General features: G+C 42.6%; 1 protein-coding gene and 1 pseudogene across 1 annotated transcript; one reads left to right on the top strand and one right to left on the bottom strand.

Annotated features, from left to right (window-relative positions):
• The first annotated feature begins 14,537 nt into the window (after positions 1 to 14,537).
• LOC119274378 (fruit protein pKIWI502-like) lies at positions 14,538 to 17,556 on the top strand. Its single transcript, XM_037555075.1, has 5 exons — positions 14,538 to 15,106; positions 16,056 to 16,155; positions 16,231 to 16,326; positions 16,405 to 16,485; positions 16,966 to 17,556. The coding sequence occupies exons 1-5, from the start codon at positions 14,607 to 14,609 to the stop codon at positions 17,026 to 17,028; spliced, it is 840 nt and encodes a 279-aa protein (XP_037410972.1). The 5' UTR covers positions 14,538 to 14,606; the 3' UTR covers positions 17,029 to 17,556.
• A 1,664-nt stretch (positions 17,557 to 19,220) lies between these two features.
• LOC119279076 overlaps positions 19,221 to 20,303 on the bottom strand; it is a 1,795-nt pseudogene continuing 712 nt past the window's right edge.

Genomic DNA, 20,303 nt, shown 5'->3' with positions numbered 1-20,303 from the left:
TTCTTTTTCTTCTTCACATTATGTGTAGGTTCAACCTTCCTCTTTGAGCTCCTTATTGATGAGATTGGCTGAATAGAAAGCTCCTCCTCGTTACCTGATTCATCATAAGAAATAATAGGAGGAGATTGGGAAGCCTCTTCCCTTTCATTAGTATTCTCATCATCTTCCATTTGCTTTCTTTTCTTTAGGTAATTGGCAATATAAGGATTTCCAATGCAATTCTCCGCACAATACATATAAATTTTCTCTAGATCAAAATCAAGAATTTTATCAAGATTAAATTTTTGAATACCCTCAGTTATACGTTTCATTTATTCATAACTCAAAAGAAGGCTCAGCTCTTTATGATGCTCAAGGGTAATCAAATTATCACAATATTTGGACACGACTTGATCATGAAACAAATAGCATTGGAGCTTTAAATGACCATGTTCATTGCAAAGTTCACAAGGAGCGCGAAAAATATTGAATCTTTCAGCACATTCATCTAGCTCTTCTTGCAACAATTTAGTTTCTAAGTACTTATGCCTCTTGCAATATCTATCTTCCCTATTTGGTGTGTCCATGCAAATCCAATCTACTCCACAAAAATCAACATGCTTATAGAAGACATCTTCATCATAACTAGTGCAATCATCATTAGCATCATGGATATTCAAAGAATTCATACTAACAACATTGCAATCATGCTCATCATTCAAATATTTAGTGCCAAACAATTTAGAGATTTCTTCTTCTAGCACTTGAGCACAATTATCCTTTCCATCATACTCACGAAAGATATTAAAAAGGTGAAGCGTATGAGACAAACTTAATTCCATTTTTTTCTTTTATAAACTAGACTAGTGATAAAACAAGAAACAAAAAGATTCGATTGCAAGATCTAAAGATATACCTTCAAGCTCTAACCTCCCCGGCAACGGCGCCAGAAAGGAGCTTAGTGACAGAGTGTGAGTACCCTTTACCTAGCCTCCCCAGCAACGGTGCCAGAAAAGAGCTTGATGTCTACTACACAACCTTCTTCTTGTAGACGTTGTTGGGCCTGCAAGTGCACAGGTTTGTAGGACAGTAGCAAATTTCCCTCAAGTGGATGACCTAAGGTTTATCAATCCATAGGAGGCGTAGGATGAAGATGGTCTCTCTCAAACAACCCTGCAACCAAATAACAAAGAGTCTCTTGTGTCCCCAACACACCCAATGCAATGGTAAATTGTATAGGTGCACTAGTTCGGCGAAGAGATGGTGATACAAGTGCAATATGGATGGTAGATAAAGGTATTTGTAATCTGAAAATATAAAAACCGCAAGGTAACAAGTGGTAAAAGTGAGCGTAAACGGTATTGCAATGATAGGAAACAAGGCCTAGGGTTCATACTTTCACTAGTGCAAGTTCTCTCAACAATAATAACATAGATATATCATATAACAAGCCCTCAACATGCAACAAAGAGTCACTCCAAAGCCACTAATAGCGGAGAACAAACGTAGAGATTATGGTAGGGTACGAAACCACCTCAAAGTTATTCTTTCGGATCAATCTATAAAAGAGTTCGTACTAGAATAACACCTTAAGACACAAATCAACCAAAACCCTAATGTCACCTAGATACTCCATTGTCACCTCAAGTATCCGTGGGCATGAATATATGATATGCGTCACACAATCTCAGATTCATCGAACCAACATAAAAGTACTTCAAAGAGTGCCCCAAAGCTACTACCGGAGAGTCAAGAATGTGTGCCAACCCCTATGCATAGGTTCCCAATGTCACGAAACCCGCAAGTTGATCACCAAAACATAAATCAAGTGGATCACAAGACATACATCAAGTGTTCTCATAAAAGACTCAATCTGATAAGATAACTTCAAAGGGGAAACTCAATTCATCACAAGAGAGTAGAGGGGGAGAAACATCATAAGATCCAACTACAATAGCAAAGGATACATCAAGATCGTGCCATAGAGGGAACACGAGAGAGAACACGAGAGAGAGAGAGAGAGAGATCAAACACATAGCTACTAGTACATACCCTCAGCCCCGAGGGTGAACTACTCCCTCCTCGTCATGGATAGCGCCGGGATGATGAAGATGGCCACCGGTGATGGATCCCCCCTCCGGCAGGGTGCCGGAATAGGATCCCGATTGGTTTTTCGTGGCTCTGGAGGCTTGCGGCGGCGGAACTCCCGATCTATCTTCTGCTCTGGAAGTTTTAGGGTACAAGAGTATATATGGGTGCGGGGGGTACGTCGGAGGAGCTACGGGGCCCCCATGAGGCAGGGGTGCGCGCCCAGGGGGGGCGCCCCCCACCCTCGTGAGCACCTCCCGTATCTCCTGACGTGCACTCCAAGTCCATCGGGTGGCTTTCCTTCCAAAAATAACTTCTCCAGTTGATTTCGTTCCGTTTTGACTCCGTCTGATATTCCTTTTCCTCGAAACACTGAAATAGGCATAAAACAGCAAATCTGGGCTGGGCCTCCGGTTAATAGGTTAGTCCCAAAAATAATATAAAAGTGGAAAATAAAGCCCATAATCATTCAAAACACATAGTAATATAGCATGAATGCTTCATAAATTATAGATACGTTGGAGATGTATCAGCATCCCCAAGCTTAATTCCTACTCGTCCTCAAGTAGGTAAATGATAAAAGAAAGAATTTATGAAGTGTGAATGCTAGAGGTGCACAAGTTTGATCAATGATAATTTCAATCACCTTTTCTAGCATGATAATATGTCATAACAATAGTTCATCTCATAAAACTTTTCATGAACTAGTAACAAGCAATTCACATGTCAAAGCATAGACCGTAAACCTTCTTGAAAAGTAGCAAACTTCATTCTTAGTCATCAAAACAATTGCAATTCATCTTATTTTTAGGAATAGCAAACTCCACATACTCAACTATCATATAGTCTTCTACAATTGCTAACACTCACGCAATACTTGTGGTTATGAAGTTTTAATCAGACACAGAGAAAGATTGGGGCTTATAATGTTGCCTCCAAACGTATTCACCTTTGGGTGATGTCAACAATAATAGTTCATGCTAACGTACATCCAATTGGATATATATATATCAGGATCACCCCACCACGAAGTGCTTGCCAAAGGATAAAATGAAAAAGGGAAAGGTGAAGATCACCTTGACTCTTGCATAAAGTAAAAGATAGGCCCTTCACAGAGGGAAGCAGGGATTTGCAGAGGTGCCAGAGCTCAATTTTGAAATAGAGATAAATAATTTTGAGAGGTATGATCTCATTGTCAACATAGCAACCAAGAGTTCCCAATATCTTCCATACTACATACATTATAGGCGGTTCCCAAACAGAATGGTAAAAGTTTTTACTCCCCCAACCACCAACAAGCATCAATCCATGGCTTGCTCGAAACAATGAGTGCCTCCAACTAAAAACAATCTTGGGGGAGTTTTGTTTAATTATTTTGATTTGCTTTGATCTTTTTGGATCATGGGACTGGGCATCCCGGTTACCGCCACTTTCTCGTGAATGAGGAGCGGAGTCCACTCCTCTTGAGAATAACCCACCTAGCATGGAAGACACTGACATCCCCTAGTCGCTACATGAGCGATTCGGGCATACAAAACAGATTATAATTTGAAGGTTTAGAGTTTGGCACATGCAAATTTACTTGGAACGGCGGGTAAATACCGCATATAGGTAGGTATGGTGGACACTCATGGCAAAGACTGGGTTTAAGGATAATGGATGCACAAGCAGTATTCCCTCTTAGTACAGATATTTAGGCTAGCAAGGGGAGAAGGGCAAGCTCAACATGTTTGAATGATCCATGACAATATACTTTAACTGAGATGCGAGAAAACATAACCCATTACGTTGTCTTCCTTGTCCAACATCAACTCTTTAGCATGTCATACTTAATGAGTGCTCACAATTATAAAAGATGTCTATGATAATATATTTATATGTGAAATCTCCCTTCCTTCAATATTCTTTCATGAATTGTTCAAATGACTAATACAATGTTTGCTAACCGTCAATAAATTTACAACCTCTACTTCTTAGATGTGAAGTCATTACTCCCCATGGAATAAGCAAATGAGGCATATATAATTTCAGATTTATGACAATCAACTCATTCAACAATTTATTCATAGGATATAAGTGAAGCACATGAGTAAATGAAAAACTACTCCAAAAAGATATAAGTGAAGATCAATGAGTAGCTAAATAATTATGCAACTATGTGAAGACTCTCTCTCATTTAAGAATTTCAGATCTTGGTATCGTATTCAAGCAGCAAACAAAATAAATAAAACTACAATGCAAGGATAGAACAACTCATGTGAAGAAGCAAAAACTTAGGCTCAACCGATACTAACCGATAGTTGTTGAAGAGGAAAGGTGGGATGCCTACCGGGGCATCCCCAAGCTTAGATGCTTGAGACTTCTTGAAATGATATCTTGGGGTGCCTTGGGCATCCCCAAGCTTGAGCTTTTGTGTCTTCTTAATTCCTCTCATATCATGGTTTCTCTTTTTATCAAAAGCTTCATTCACAACAAACTCAACAAGAACTTGTGAGATAGGTTAGTATAAACCAATGCAAAACCATATCATCTTCTACTGTAACAAATCACTAACATTATTATTCAACATTGAATACTAAATGTCTCTGAATATTTAATACTCCTATCCTCAAATAGAATCATTAAACAAGCAAACATATACAAACAATGCAACCATAACAGCAATCTGTCAAAACAGTACAGTGTGTAAAGAATGCAAGAGTATCAATACTTCCCTGACTCCAACAATTATGAACTAAAATTCCCACTGTAATAAATTTATCAGAGCTTAATATGCAAACAGATTCAACGTTATAACATTCTCTGACTTTTCTGAGGAATTTTTGCAACAGCAGTAAACTTTCTGTTTTCAAACAGCAACATGTATACTAGCAAAATAAGCATGGCAGAGGCTATCCTTGACTTTTTTATTGAAACTAAAGATGAAAAACATTATTCTAACTAACAGCAAGCAAAAACTAGGAAAATAAAATGACGCTCCAAGCAAAACACATATCATGTGGCGAACAAAAATATAGCTCCAAGTAAAGTTACCGATGAACGAAGACGAAAGACGGGATGCCTTCCGGGGCATCCCCAAGCTTAGGCTCTTGCTTGTCCTTGAATATTACCTTGGGGTGCCTTGGGAATCCCCAAGCTTAGGCTCTTGCCACTCCTTATTCCATAGTCCATCGAATCTTTACCCAAAACTTGAAAACTTCAACCACACAAAACTCAAAACAAAACTCGTAAGTTCCATTAGTATAAGAAAATAAATCACCACTTAGGTACTGTAATGAACTCATTATTAATTCATATTGGTGTAATATCTACTGTATTCTAACATCTCTATGGTTCATATCACTTAATACTAGCCATAGATGCATCAAAATAAGCAAACAACACAATGAAAACAGAATCTGTCAAAAACAGAACAGTCGGTAGTAATCTGTATCAAACGTATACTTCTGGAACCCCAAAAATTATGAAATAAATTGCTGGACCTGAGTAATTTTCCTATTAATCATCTTCAAAAAGAATCAACCTAAAATAACTCTCAAGTAAAAAATGGCAGCTATTCTCGTGAGCGCAAAAGTTTCTGTTTTCTACAGCAAGATCATATAAACTTCACCCAAGTCTTCCCAAAGGTTCTACTTGGCACTTTATTGAAACAAAAGCTATAAAACATTATTACTACAGTAGCATAATAATGTGGACACACAAAAACAGTAAGGGTAAATATTGGGTTGTCTCCCAACAAGAGCTATTCTTTAATGCCTTTTTAGCTAGGCATGATGGTGGAAATGATGCTCACATAAAAGATACGAATTGAAACATAACGGGAGCATCATGAAGCATAAGACTATCACATTTAAGCCTAACCCACTTCCTATGCATAGGGATTTTGTGAGCAAACAACTTATGGGAACAATAATCAACTAGCATAGGATGGCACAACAAGCATAACTTCAAGATTTTAAGCACATAGAGAGGAAACTTGACATTATTGCAATTCCTACAAGCATATGTTCCTCTCTCATAATAATTTTCAGTAGCATCATGAATGAATTCAACAATATAACCAGCACCTAAAGCATTCTTTCATGATCTACAAGCATAGAAAATTTACTACCCTCCACATAAGCAAAATTCTTCTCATTCAGAATAGTGGGAGTATCATAAGACTTGAACACTAAAAATTGTTTCCACATTAAAAGAGTAATGTTCAGAAAAAGAGTAATCATAATCATGATAATTTTTATAAATATAATCATTTCTACTTTTTATAGCATAAGTTTCATCACAATAATCATCATAAGTAGCAACTTCATTCTCATCATAATCGATTGAAACCTCTCCCAAGATAGTGCAATCACTAAATAAAGTTGACACTCTTCGAAATACACTTTCATATTCATCACAATAAGGTTGAACATCCTCCAAAATAGTGGGATCACTAATTCCTAAAGTTGACACTCTTCCGAACCCACTTTCATCAATATAATCATCATAGGCAGGAGGCATGCTATCATCATAACTCAAAAGAAGGCTAAGCTCTTTATGATGCTCAAGGGTAATAAAATTATCATAATATTTGGACACGACTTGATCATGAAAAAAATAGCATTGGAGCTTTAAATGACCATGTTCATTGCAAAGTTCACAAGGAGCGCGAAAAATATTGAATCTTTCAGCACATTCATCTAGCTCTTCTTGCAACAATTTAGTTTCTAAGTACTTATGCCTCTTGCAATATCTATCTTCCCTATTTGGTGTGTCCATGCAAATCCAATCTACTCCACAAAAATCAACATGCTTATAGGAGACATCTTCATCATAACTAGTGCAATCATCATTAGCATCATGGATATTCAAAGAACTCGTACTAACAACATTGCAATCATGCTCATCATTCAAATATTAAGTGCCAAACAATTTAGAGATTTCTTCTTCTAGCACTTGAGCACAATTATCCTTTCCATCATACTCACGAAAGATATTAAAAAGGTGAAGCGTATGAGACAAACTTAATTCCATTTTTTTCTTTTATAAACTAGACTAGTGATAAAACAAGAAACAAAAAGATTCGATTGCAAGATCTAAAGATATACCTTCAAGCACTAACCTCCCCGGCAATGGTGCCAGAAAAGAGCTTAGTGACAGAGTGTGAGTACCCTTTACCTAGCCTCCCCAGCAACGGTGCCAGAAAAGAGCTTGATGTCTACTACACAACCTTCTTCTTGTAGACGTTGTTGGGCCTGCAAGTGCACAGGTTTGTAGGACAGTAGCAAATTTCCCTCAAGTGGATGACCTAAGGTTTATCAATCCGTAGGAGGCGTAGGATGAAGATGGTCTCTCTCAAACAACCCTGCAACCAAATAACAAAGAGTCTCTTGTGTCCCCAACACACCCAATACAATGGTAAATTGTAAAGGTGCACTAGTTCGGCGAAGAGATGGTGATACAAGTGCAATATGTATGGTAGATAAAGGTATTTGTAATCTGAAAATATAAAAACAGCAAGGTAACAAGTGGTAAAAGTGAGCGTAAATGGTATTGCAATGATAGGAAACAAGGTCTAGGGTTCATACTTTCACTAGTGCAAGTTCTCTCAACAATAATAACATAGATAGATCATATAACAAGCCCTCAACATGCAACAAAGAGTCACTCCAAAGCCACTAATAGCGGAGAACAAACGTAGAGATTATGGTAGGGTACGAAACCACCTCAAAGTTATTCTTTCGGGTCAATCTATAAAAGAGTTCGTACTAGAATAACACCTTAAGACACAAATCAACCAAAACCCTAATGTCACCTAGATACTCCATTGTCACCTCAAGTATCCGTGGGCATGATTATATGATATGCGTCACACAATCTCAGATTCATCCAACCAACATAAAAGTACTTCAAAGAGTGCCCCAAAGCTACTACCGGAGAGTCAAGAACGTGTGCAAACCCCTATGCATAGGTTCCCAATGTCACGAAACCCGCAAGTTGATCACCAAAACATACATCAAGTGGATCGCAAGACATACATCAAGTGTTCTCATAAAAGACTCAATCTGATAAGATAACTTCAAAGGGGAAACTCAATTCATCACAAGAGAGTAGAGGGGGAGAAACATCATAAGATCCAACTACAATAGCAAAGCTCGGGATGCATCAAGATCGTGCCACAGAGGGAACACGAGAGAGAACACAAGAGAGAGAGAGATCAAACACATAGCTACTGGTACATACCCTCAGCCCCGAGGGTGAACTACTCCCTCCTCGTCATGGATAGCGCCGAGATGATGAAGATGGCCACCGGTGATGGATCCCCCCTCCGGCAGGGTGCCGGAACAGGGTCCCGATTGGTTTTTCGTGGCTCTGGAGGCTTGCGGTGGTGGAACTCCCGATCTATCTTCTGCTCTGGAAGTTTTAGGGTACAAGAGTATATATGGGTGCAAGGGGTACATCGGAGGAGCTACGGGGGCCCCATGAGGCAGGGGGGCGCGCCCCCACCCTCGTGAGCACCTCCCGTATCCCCTGATGTGCACTCCAAGTCCATCGGGTGGCTTTCCTTCCAAAAATAACTTCTCCAGTTGATTTCGTTCCGTTTTGACTCCGTCTGATATTCCTTTTCCTCGAAACACTGAAATAGGCATAAAACAACAAATCTGGGCTGGGCCTCCGGTTAATAGGTTAGTCCCAAAAATAATATAAAAGTGGAAAATAAAGCCCGTAATCATTCAAAACACATAGTAATATAGCATGAATGCTTCATAAATTATAGATACGTTGGAGACGTATCACTTCCCATACACGCCCAAGAAGCCTAGCAGGTCCACACAAAGGTTCTTTGTCACGTGCATCACGTCGATCGAAGAGCGGACCTCTAGGTCTTTCTAGTAGGGTAGGTCCCAAAATATAGATTTCTTCTTCCACATGGGTGCGTGTCCCCCAGCGTCACTCGGAACAGCTAGTCCGCCGGGACCCTTTCCAAAGATTACGTGTAAATCATTGACCATAGCAAGCACGTGATCACCGGTACGCATGGTAGGATTCTTCCGGTGATCTGCCTCGCCTTTGAAATGCTTGCCTTTCTTTCGACATTGATGGTTGGTCGGAAGAAATCGACGATGGCCCAGGTACACATTCTTCCTGCAACTTTCTAGGTATATACTTTTGGTGTCAGCTAAACAGTGCGTGCATGCGTGGTATCCCTTGTTTGTCTATCCTGAAAGGTTACTGAGAGTGGGCCAATCGTTGATGGTTACAAGCAGCAACACGTGCAGGCTAAATTCCTCCTGTCTGTGCTCATCCCACGCACGTACACCGTTTCCATTCCATAGTTGTAGAAGTTCTTCAACTAATGGCCTTAGGTACACATCAATGTTGTTGCTGGGTTGCTTAGGGCCTTGGATGAGAACTGGCATCATAATGAACTTCCGCTTCATGCACATCCAAGGAGGAAGGTTATACATACATAGAGTCACGGGCCAGGTGCTGTGATTGTTGCTCTGCTCCCCGAAAGGATTAATGCCATCCGCGCTTAAACCAAACCATACGTTCCTTGGGTCACGTGCAAACTCAGCCCAGTACTCTCTCTCGATTTTCTCCACTGTGATTCGTCAGCGGTGCTCTCAACTTCCCGTCTTTCTTACTGTCCTCACTGTGCCATCGCATCAACTTGGCATGCTCTTTGTTTCTGAACAGTTGTTTCAACCGTGGTATTATAGGATCATACCACATCACCTTCGCAGGAACCCTCTTCCTGCGGGGCTCGGCGTCAACATCACCAGGGTCATCTCGTCTGATCTTATACCGCAATGCACCGCATACCGGGCATGCGTTCAAATCCTTGTACGCACCGCGGTAGAGTATGCAGTCATTAGGGCATGCATGTATCTTCTGCACCTCCAATCCTAGAGGGCATACGACCTTCTTTGCTGCATACATACTGTCGGGCAATTCGTTATCCTTTGGAAGCTTCTTCTTCAATATTTTCAGTAGCTTCTCAAATCCTTTGTCAGGCACAGCATTCTCTGCCTTCCACTGCAGTAATTCCAGTACGGTACCCAGCTTTGTGTTGCCATCTTCGCAATTGGGGTACAACCCTTTTTTGTGATCGTCTAACATGCGATCGAACTTCAGCTTCTCCTTTTCACTTTCGCATTGCATCTTTGCATCGACAATGACCCGGTGGAGATCATCATCATCGGGCACATCGTCTGGTTCCTCTTGATCTTTAGTAGCTTCCCCCGTTGCAGCATCATCGGGCACACCGTCTGGTTCCTTTTGATCTTCAGCAGCTCCCCCCGTTGCAGCATCACTGTATTCTGGGGGCACATAATTGTCATCGTCCTCTTCTTCTTCGCCGTCTTCCATCATAACCCCTATTTCTTCGTGCCTTGTCCAAACATTATAGTGTGGCATGAAACCCTTGTAAAGCAGGTGGGTGTGAAGGATTTTCCGGTCAGAGTAAGACTTTGTATTCCCACATTTAGAGCATGGACAACACATAAAACCATTCTGCTTGTTTGCCTCAGCCACTTCGAGAAAATTATGCACGCCCTTAATGTACTCGGAGGTGTGTCTGTCACCATACATCCATTGCCGGTTCATCTGCGTGCATTATATATAATTATGTGTGTCAAAAGTAAGAAAATCAGACAAGTATCTATCTAGAGTAAGGAAATCAGACAAGTCTCTATCTAAAGTAAGAAAATCAGAAAGAAGATAAGAACAAGAGGCTTACCATGGTGGTGCCGGCGACGAGATCGGTGCGGGCGATCAACGGCGGTGAAAACGGGGACGGGGCGTGACGGACCGCTAAATCTAGACAAATCTCGGGAAAAATGGAGCTCCGAGGTCGAGCTTCGAGAGGAGAAAGCTTAACTAGTGTGGCTCGGGCATTTCATCTAACACCTCATGTGCACAGGAGGTGAGCTAGAGCACCCAAATGCCCTCCCCTCGCCGGCCAGAAAAAACAGAGTTCTCTGCCGCGGCGATGGGTATATATAGGCAACTTATTTGTCCCGGTTCATGGCATGAATCGGGACTAAATCCCCCCTTCTATATCGGTTCATGGCACGAACCGGTACCAATGGTTGTGGGCCAGGAACGTGGACCATTGGTCCCGATTCGTGCCTAGAACCGGGACAAATGGATCCAGATGAACCGGGACCAATGCCCACGAGGCCCCGGCTGGCCCCCTGAGCTCATGAACCGGGTCTAATGCCCCCCATTGGTCCCGGTTCGTGAAGAACTGGGACTAATGGGCTGGCCAGGCCCGAACCAAAGCCCTGTTTTCTACTAGTGCAGGCAGCCTAGTCGTCAGTCAACCACAATTGGAGCAATAACTCTAAGCACTTGAGCAGTGAATGCATTATCATAATCCCATCCCCTTTTGATAGTATTGATTTTTCTATGGACTCAATATGTTCTTGGATCACTCAAATATAAAATGAAAAGTCTTGAGGCTTAACCAACACTTGCTATGTAGTATGTTGACGGGTCCACTTCAATTTCAAGGTTGTCCCTAAAGTTGAACTCATCCTGAAATATTCTCAAGGAAACCATTAGTCCAACAACATGCATGTTGACATGAATTACCATCAAGGGAGTGTGTGTGCTTTCATTTCCTAATCTCACTGTACCAAATTTTCTTGCTGTCTATTTGGTATTGTTTCATGAACTTAATTCATAACCTCAAACATTCACATGTGATAATTGAAACAATACATAGTTTATTTAGAAATATTTTTTGAATCATAAAAATTGAAACACTGTCAGAAAAAATTGGAACCTTGCATGGTGTCAATATATATGACCACCTAAAACTGTGGTTAAATTTTCAAAGTGTCAAACAGATGTTTTGGTACACGTTGATTTTGACCCGACAAGAGATCTAGAGGCAAGAGATATGTATTGTCCGGTTTGAGAATGAAATGGTGGTGTTGTTATTTTAGTCACGACATATTTGTATGCATGTAATGTAGACCACTACTAGTGACATATCCAAATGTTGGATTTATACAAGATTTCTAAGCTATTTTGAAGAAATTAGTATATATGCATATAGTATGTTGTTGTTCAAACCGCCTCGTGCCTGCAGAACAATGTCTCGGTGAGTAATGCTAGTGAGTTGGAGGTCACCTAGTCGGTCATCCAGGATGAGCCCAGATTCTACATCACTTGAGCTCCACAAACCACAAACTTATTTTTTTTCCTGAAACTCCAGTTGACATTCTACTATCACGAGAATGTTTTGTCGAAGATCCTACCGCCGTGAGAAACTTTAGATGACATCCTACTGCATGGACCATCAGCAAATTTTAGATACATTTTGTGATGCACAACAATATTTTTCCCCCTTGCAAATTTTGCCATTCTCAATTTTGAGTTACTTTTTTGCCAGCTTTTGCAATGTTTTTCTCTATATATATTGCCTTCTTTTGTGTAATACTCACATGTCAAAACTTTAAAATTTTGAAAAACGCCCCAATTTCCATGTCAAACAAGTTGGCATAGTTTCTCTAAACAAAATTCCTAAAATAGCATGTTTATATGACTAAGGTAGCTTGGAACTTTTATTTGCTAGACTATGGCAATTTTTATCAATTAGACCATGGTAGGTCTACTACATGTAGCGTAGCATTTTCATTGTTTAGACTATGGCATTTTTATTATATAAACGATGTCAATTTTGTTAACTAGACAATGGTAGTTTTAGTGTAGATAGCATGTCAATTTTACTATTTAGAGGATGGCATTTTTCCCCATGTACTCACATGCTTTTCTCTCTCTATATATGTATATATATATTGCTATCTTTTGTGTAATACTCACATGTCAAAACTTAAAATTTTGAAAAACTCCGCAATTTCCATGTCAAACAATTTGGCTTGGTTTCTCTAAAATTTGCCATCTTTTTTCCAAAAGAACAAAATTTCTAAAATTGCCATGTTTTTTATGACTAAAGCAGCATGAAACTTTTATTTTGCTAGACCATGGCGATTTTTATCAATTAGACCAAGGTTGGTTTAGTTTAGGTAGCATGGCTTATTATTTCCTCGATGCTATTTTTATCATTTAAAAGTTGACAATTTTATTAATTAACTTTAGTGTAGGTACCATGGCAAATTATTTTTAGGGGATGACATTTTTTATTATTGAAGCGATGGCAATTTATTCAGCCCGTGTTTTGCGAAGCACCCCAGTGTGATCTAGATAAACATTTTTCTGTTAAAATTGCCATTAGACCATTATGTTTATTTATATCATTGTTCGACTTGCACAGAAACAATTGGTTCCTTATGGTTTCTTTATCTCCCTCCAAGTCTGTTTTTTTCTGTGGTACCTCCAAGTCTGTTCTTTGCTGTAATGTGTGTCAACTCAACAAGAGTGCGCACACCCTTCCTATTAGAGCATGACAATGTTTTTTGATATCACAGTTCATTTTTTTTTGAATATTCTCTGGTAATTTTGATAGATATGAGGAAGGCAATATTTTATAAAAGGATAGCATGGCATGTAGTAGTTGTAAATTATGTTTTCTTTTGCATTTTGGAGTATCAGAAAATATTTTTTATTTATTGTTATTTTTTGTTGTTGAAAAAACTACCTTTTGGGCCTAGCCTCTTTTCCCCTAGGTGCTTTCACAATGGTTCGCCATCGCCACACCCCAGGGAAGGAAAATGTTCGAGCTGCACAACTAGTTATTACGGTCCATTTCCTCTTTAGATTATGACAAAACATACATATCAAACGATTTAACCAGCTCTTCAAATATCCAACGGCAATATTGAACTGTAAAACTGAACAGAGTCTGAACTTATCTCATTGATTCAGAGTCAGGAGTACATATAGGCACTGAATACAGGCAGTTTACAGAGAACGTGCACACATATCGTGCATCGTGGGACTAATGGTGGGGAGACTAAGTCATGTAAACGTGACAGTAATGTGTACACTTAGCAGGCAAACCCATATGGTGAATGTTCCACCTAGTGTGTTCATTGTTCAATATTCAAATCCATATCATTACAATTACCGGAAACAAAATTGGTGCAATTGCCTTTGCAATGTAGTACTCCCTCCTTCGATCCATATCAATTGTCGTTGATTCGGCATAAAGTTGTACTCCCTCCGTAACAAAATGTAAGACGTTTCTTATGTTTTGTATAAAGGGCCATTTGCATTTCTGCCTCTAAATCGAACCACTTACTCAGATTTGCCCCTAATTTCAAAGCATGCTCAAATTTATCCCTCTGCCGTTAAGTCACTACTCAGAAATGCCCTTTATAAAATTAAAAACATCTTACATTTTGTTACGGAAGTTAAATTAGTGACAATTAATGTAGATTTAAGGGAGTGCTACTCCTTATTATTGCAAGAAAAAAGATTGCTTTCTATTTTGGGTGAAGTATAATTTCCCCTCTTGACTTGGGAGAGGAGAAATCAAACATGCGCACGTGCGTATACACCCACGCCGCCTGCCTCGCGGGAGGCCACCGAGATCCGGCAGCCTCCCCCCCTCCTCCTCCTCCCCGCATCGGCCGGCCGCCGCGATGCTCCTCCGGTCGCCGCCGCGGCGCCTCCACCTGCTCCGCCCGCACCGGCTTCGCGCTCTCTCCAACGCTGCCGCCGCGGCCCTCGCGGGCCCGCCCCCCGCCCCGACCGAGTGGACGGAGGCGTCCGTCGCCTCGGTCCGCGCGGCCACCGCCGACGCCTCCCTCTTCCACGTCTCCCTCGACCTCTCCGCCCACGGGCCCCTCCTCGCCTCCCACGTCGCCGCCGGCCAGTTCCTCCCCTTCCGCCTCCCCTCCGCGCCCTACCCCATCTTCCTCGCCATCTCCTCCCCTCCCCCGGCCTCCTCCTCCGGGTCTCCTCCCAAATCGTTCGATTTCCTCGTCAAGCGCCTCCCCGGCACCCCCTCCGCGCGCCTCTGCGACCTCCGCCCCGGCGACCTCGTCCCCGTCGGCGGCAGCGTCGTCGGCCGCGGGTTCGAGGTAAGCAGGATCGCCGACGCCCGCGACGTCCTCGTCTTCGCCACCGGATCCGGGATCAGGTGCCTAACTGCCCCTCTGCTTCTGTACAATTCCTCACTTGTTTCTTACCCTCATCCATGATATTTGTCAAACCTGCGTCAATTGTATTATATAAGATGCATCACAATTGTTCAATCTTAGAGCCAATGATCTAGATATTTTCGATCAGAGGGCCACAGGGCCCCCATTTTCATTGCTAAGAAAATGGAGCCACGAACAGAGTAACACAGCATTACAAAGAGCCCAATATCGATGCAAACACACGCAACAGGGAAGGAAAGCGACCTACATTTCGGGACATCTGGACCACATCTAAGGAATGCAACACCGCACTACATTAGAACAGCATTCAGGCAAAACACCTACAGATCATATACAAAAACTAGATCACATCCAGGACAACAAAGACTTGGTCCCAGCCATGGCAATGATCTAGATAGCACCACTGTAGTACTCCCTCCGTCCCAAAATTCTTGTCTTAGATTTGTCTAAATGCGGATGTATCAAGTCACGTTTGAGTATTAGGTTCATCCGTATCTAGACAAATGTAAGACAAGAATTTTGGGACAGAGGGAGTACACTGTTTCATCAGGGTTTTTTTCCATCTTTGCTTTAAATACAACGATTGAGTTGCTTGGTAACCACATAATCTGTTTTAGACTGCCACATTCCACGTGCCATGTGGTTGATGGGTGATGACCTTCTCCTTAATTTTATTGTTCTTTCATTCGATTGGATGAGCATCCATGAATATTTTTATCTATTTTGTTGAGTTGGATTGTTAGTACATCTCAGATTCTGCACTCTACATATATTGCATCCACACACTGATCCACCCTTGGTTTAAGCGAACGTAATTGCCATCTCAAATTTATCAGTGATGTGGAAAGTGCATTTTGAGAAGATAGATTTCATAGGAGTGTGTAAGTTTGCTCATATTATCTTCTATTTTATATTTATGTGTGGCAGTCCAATCCGGTCACTCATTGAGTCAGGTTTTGGTGAAAGTGAGAAGATTGATGTAAGCCTGTTTTATGGGGTGAGAAACCTTCAAAGGATGGCTTATCAGGTATATGTCAGTCTAAAGTTACATTTTATAAGTACAATCTTCTTTATGTAATGGCTGGAGACTCTGCTTTGACAGGAAAGGTTCAGTGACTGGGAATCGAGAGGAATAAAAATTATACCTGTTCTCTCTAGACCAGATGATCAATGGACTGGCCAGCGAGGCTATGTTCAGGTACCGTTATCATTTTTCCTTTTCGACTGTTCTTAGCTCACCAGGTTCCCTTATATTCTTATTCACTTGCATTTGAAGAATGCATTTTCAAGGGCAAAGAAGGTTATAAATCCATCATCGACGGGAGCAATTTTGTGTGGACATAAACAGATGACTGAGGTATATATTCACATTTCTAACTTTTGTAGCTAACGATACAGGTTGCTAAACGTTCGTTCACGTGTCCCGATGCTTTCTGTACGTTAGATGCTTCATGTGTTCTTTTATTTTAAACATCAATACATCAGAAACATACCCTTCTGGCAAATCCATGGTCAGTTTAAAACTTTCTCAAGATGAAACTACTTATAAAATATAGATAACAGTGTGCTATTGCCTTTTATGGGCCATACTGTTACTGCTCTGGATTTGTTTTTAGTACTCTATGTTTGAGGCCACATTTATAGGCCAACAGAGTACCAGTACAAATTTGCTGCCCTGACCTAGCAATTGGCTGTACAAACAGAGTAGGAATTAAAGACGGCTTTGAAACTGAAACTACATTAATGCCGACTATTGCTAACCATTTGCCTACTTCTGAAATTGGTGGCTTGTTTCTGCACTCATAGTCTGATCTTTCGTCTATGTTAATATTTGCAGGAAATTACTAGAGCTCTTGTTGCTGATGGTATGTCCAAAGATAAAATCTTAACAAACTTCTGAGTTCCACTGGAACACGTTTCTTGCCCTTGTAGCTGTTGTACACTTACTTACCACCACAATCTAGTGGCTCTTGTTTACAGCAAATGTTATGCGACTTAGGGTCGCGAAAAAGATACTGCTACGTACTAACAAATAAGGGCAACTCATTTTCCTTCACGCTGCGAGTTGCCCATCAACCATTGGATGTTGATATCCTGATATATTAATCTCAAGCAAGAAGAAAATGCTTGGTGGTACCCTGAGACAGTATTCCCCTGGATTGGAAGGTGCCGATGCTCTCGAAAAGCCCCCTTCCAGAATAGTAAAAGGGGACTGAATAGGGGACATAGGTTGTAAGTTGGTAAAATCATTTCTTAGTTTGTATGCCTTCGGATATAATCGGCTGCAAGTGTTTGGGCCGTGAAATTTTGGTATATTTGAAGGTTGTAATATTTTTTGAATTGCCTGGATGTATTTGGAGCCTGTTCTCCCAACTGGAAGTGTGCCTGGATGTATTGTGGAAACTGCTTTCTCAACTGACGACAAAAAGATGCATGGAAAATGGTTTGTTCTTTGACCCAGCTGAAGTTTATCTTCCTGCTATATCTTGGATGTGATCAAAGAGAGTTGTGCAGGCTGCAATATGCACCATTTCACTACACTGTGCAATCCTTCTATTTATTCCTGGCGTGTCCGTTTACGTTGTTAAAAAAACTTGTTAGGCTTGTCACAGGTGAGCAGCCAACACTAACATATGCACCCTTTCAGGGCTTTTGAGCAAACCAGTTAAATTGTCCTGCAACATTCCAGGTGGCTTGCACCCCAATGCTGCCTCTCTACTCCCATTATCGGGATTTCCTTTTCTTTTCAGATACATGGTACAAATACGTACGCTCACCCCTATGAACCCACACGCACAAGCCCTATCTCTTAGAGACTAGGTCGTTAAATCTTTGAGATTGACCAGGCCGTCATAGACACCTTGTAGTCGATGAAAATGGCTTTCTCCCACTGAATCGTCAAAATGTGAAATAAATTTTGAAAAATACGAGCATCCATGTCAAGTTTGAGACTTAAACCCGATGGTTTCACCACAAAAGACCTAACCTTATCAGAGATTCGAAACTCCCCTCGAAGGTCACGGCAATTGCTGGAATAAGCTTCACCTGCAACAGAGTTCACTCGCTCAACCGAACCTGCAGGGATGTCACCCCGCACCTTGTATGATGTTTTCGTTACAAAGTCACAATGCAAATTTAAAGGGACGGAAGTATGGGAATATACCCTTTGGAACATAGGTGTTAATTACACCTGGTTACGTACTTCATTTCTAAACAGAAAATGTCAAAACGTTTCATAACTTTTTCCCAACAAACTTGAGCTGTCGTTTTTTGCGTACACAAATATTCTGAACGTGTTCTCTGACAAAATTGACAAATGTTATCTGACAATAGCATGAATAGTTCAGCATATATAGCGACAAATTTGTTTTTTTACTTCCAGAACAACATGAAAGTCATTTCTTTGCAAATGTTTTTACAAGAGTGCAACAATATATCTGCTTTCTGCGCAAAAAGTATCATTTTTTTTACTCCCTTACAACTTACAATATTTTTAATATTTTTTTCGAGAAAACGCAAAAGAATTGCGTTTCATTGCATTGAACAGGAAGACATCAGGGGTACAACCTCTAGAAAGGAGGGACACACACGCACACACACACACACGACCGTCCTCACCAAGTGACTACAGCTAGGTGAGGAGGTGCCCACAACTACAGGCACGCAACGACATTAGGCCTCGCCCAGCCTTGCCTCCAGCCAAAATGACGAAGCACCGAGACTCGGAGCAACAAGGCAGCATCACTGCCATTGCCAGACACTTCCAGGGAGGAATGCAGCTTCAGGACTGCCTAGGCCGTACCTCGCACCCATGTGCCTAGAGAGTCGGCGGGTGAAAGGCAGGGCCTGACTGGAACTGGTGTAGCATCCATTGGGGATTGCTGGCGCAGGCAAACGTTGCGACCTGCTCCTTGTGTAGCAGTCTACGCCAGATTGATGCATCGCCAACCACCATCTGTCGCATCAAGTACTCCACTTGCAGCCAAAGCAGCGCCATCAAAAGGGGAACGACGTTGAGACGCCGCCGCTGCCCGGTCCGGGAGGCCGGACCTAGGATTTCTCCCGGTGCTTGAGGAGGAGGTCCCGTCAGGGTCATGCCAACGCCTCCAAGGAGGTGACGGCACCCTCGGGCGTCGCCGTTGACAGCGCAGGCCGTCGCCGCGCGGGGATTTCGCCCCGACCCAAGAACGAAGGCCTCAGATGCATTGGCAGACCGGGCATGGCGAAGAATCGTCGGAGAAGACCAACACACATGGGAGAAGCCTAGAAACGTTGTCGTCGCAGGAGTGGGCACCCACCAGCGCAGCTCCAGCAGGCCGGCCACCGCAGCCACCTGTACCGCGCCGCCGCCGCGCTGGCCCGCAGCCTCCGCCGCCAGGATCCGTCGGGGCACGGCGGAGCAGCAACCGTCAGGGTCGCCGCGCGCGTGCTTGCTAACCCAGCGGCAACCGCCGGCGATGGACGGGAGGGGTGGGAGGAGGGAGAAGGGTGGGTGGGGGCAGAGTGATTGTCGCGGGCCTGGGCGGGCTCGCGCGGCCCAGATCTGGGCGCCCTCAACTCTGTCACACGCATCAGCGGCCGGCGGCCGCCATGGCAGCGCCACCGCGCACACAGTCCACGCCATCTCAACCTCCCCGCGAGCAGACGGGCGCCCGCCGTGCCACCGCGCGCTCCCGCCGCTCCAGCACGCCCAGCAGCGGCGCGCGGGCGTCTTCTTTTTGACGTAATTACATCCGAGAACCAAACGTTCCCGTCCCGGAAGTATGCAGTGAAGAATAGAAAACGTTGTATAGAACGCCGGCCGGGATCGAACCGACTTGGCAAGGTAGGATGCATGCGGCTGGTCTCATCTAGCTACGGCGTGTTTGCTCGCCTATAGGCCAACCAGACTGCGCGGGATGAAAACGGTCTATTTGGTTGTCTGGGTTAATCTGTTTCTCGGGCCACATGGAACATAAAGCATCTCTAGGCCTGCATACGAGGGAATGACTGAATTGATCGTGTTTGGCGAGCCAGACTCGCTTGAGGGACACATGCTCGTCACGCGACATGCATTTGGAAGCATGGGAGACGACTGGACGACTCGGACTCCTTCATCTCCGGTCACCTCCCACAACCTTTCACACCACACTCCCTCTATCTCCCTCGACGCCCTTTCGGTCCCTTCGACGGCAG

Source organism: Triticum dicoccoides, chromosome 3B (assembly GCF_002162155.2).
Source record: "Triticum dicoccoides isolate Atlit2015 ecotype Zavitan chromosome 3B, WEW_v2.0, whole genome shotgun sequence".
Taxonomy (NCBI): Eukaryota; Viridiplantae; Streptophyta; class Magnoliopsida; order Poales; family Poaceae; genus Triticum; species Triticum dicoccoides.
The sequence above is the reverse complement of the archived record's forward strand: the minus strand, read 5'-3'. Positions and strand labels throughout refer to the sequence as shown.

Bases quoted from the DNA above. Each gene is read 5' to 3' on its own strand.
- LOC119274378 (XM_037555075.1), top strand. From the start codon at position 14,607: ATGCTCCTCCGGTCGCCGCCGCGGCGCCTCCACCTGCTCCGCCCGCAC. The intron at 15,107-16,055 runs GTGCCTAACTGC...TATGTGTGGCAG, and splicing joins GCCACCGGATCCGGGATCAG to TCCAATCCGGTCACTCATTG. The intron at 16,486-16,965 runs GTATATATTCAC...TAATATTTGCAG, and splicing joins GACATAAACAGATGACTGAG to GAAATTACTAGAGCTCTTGT.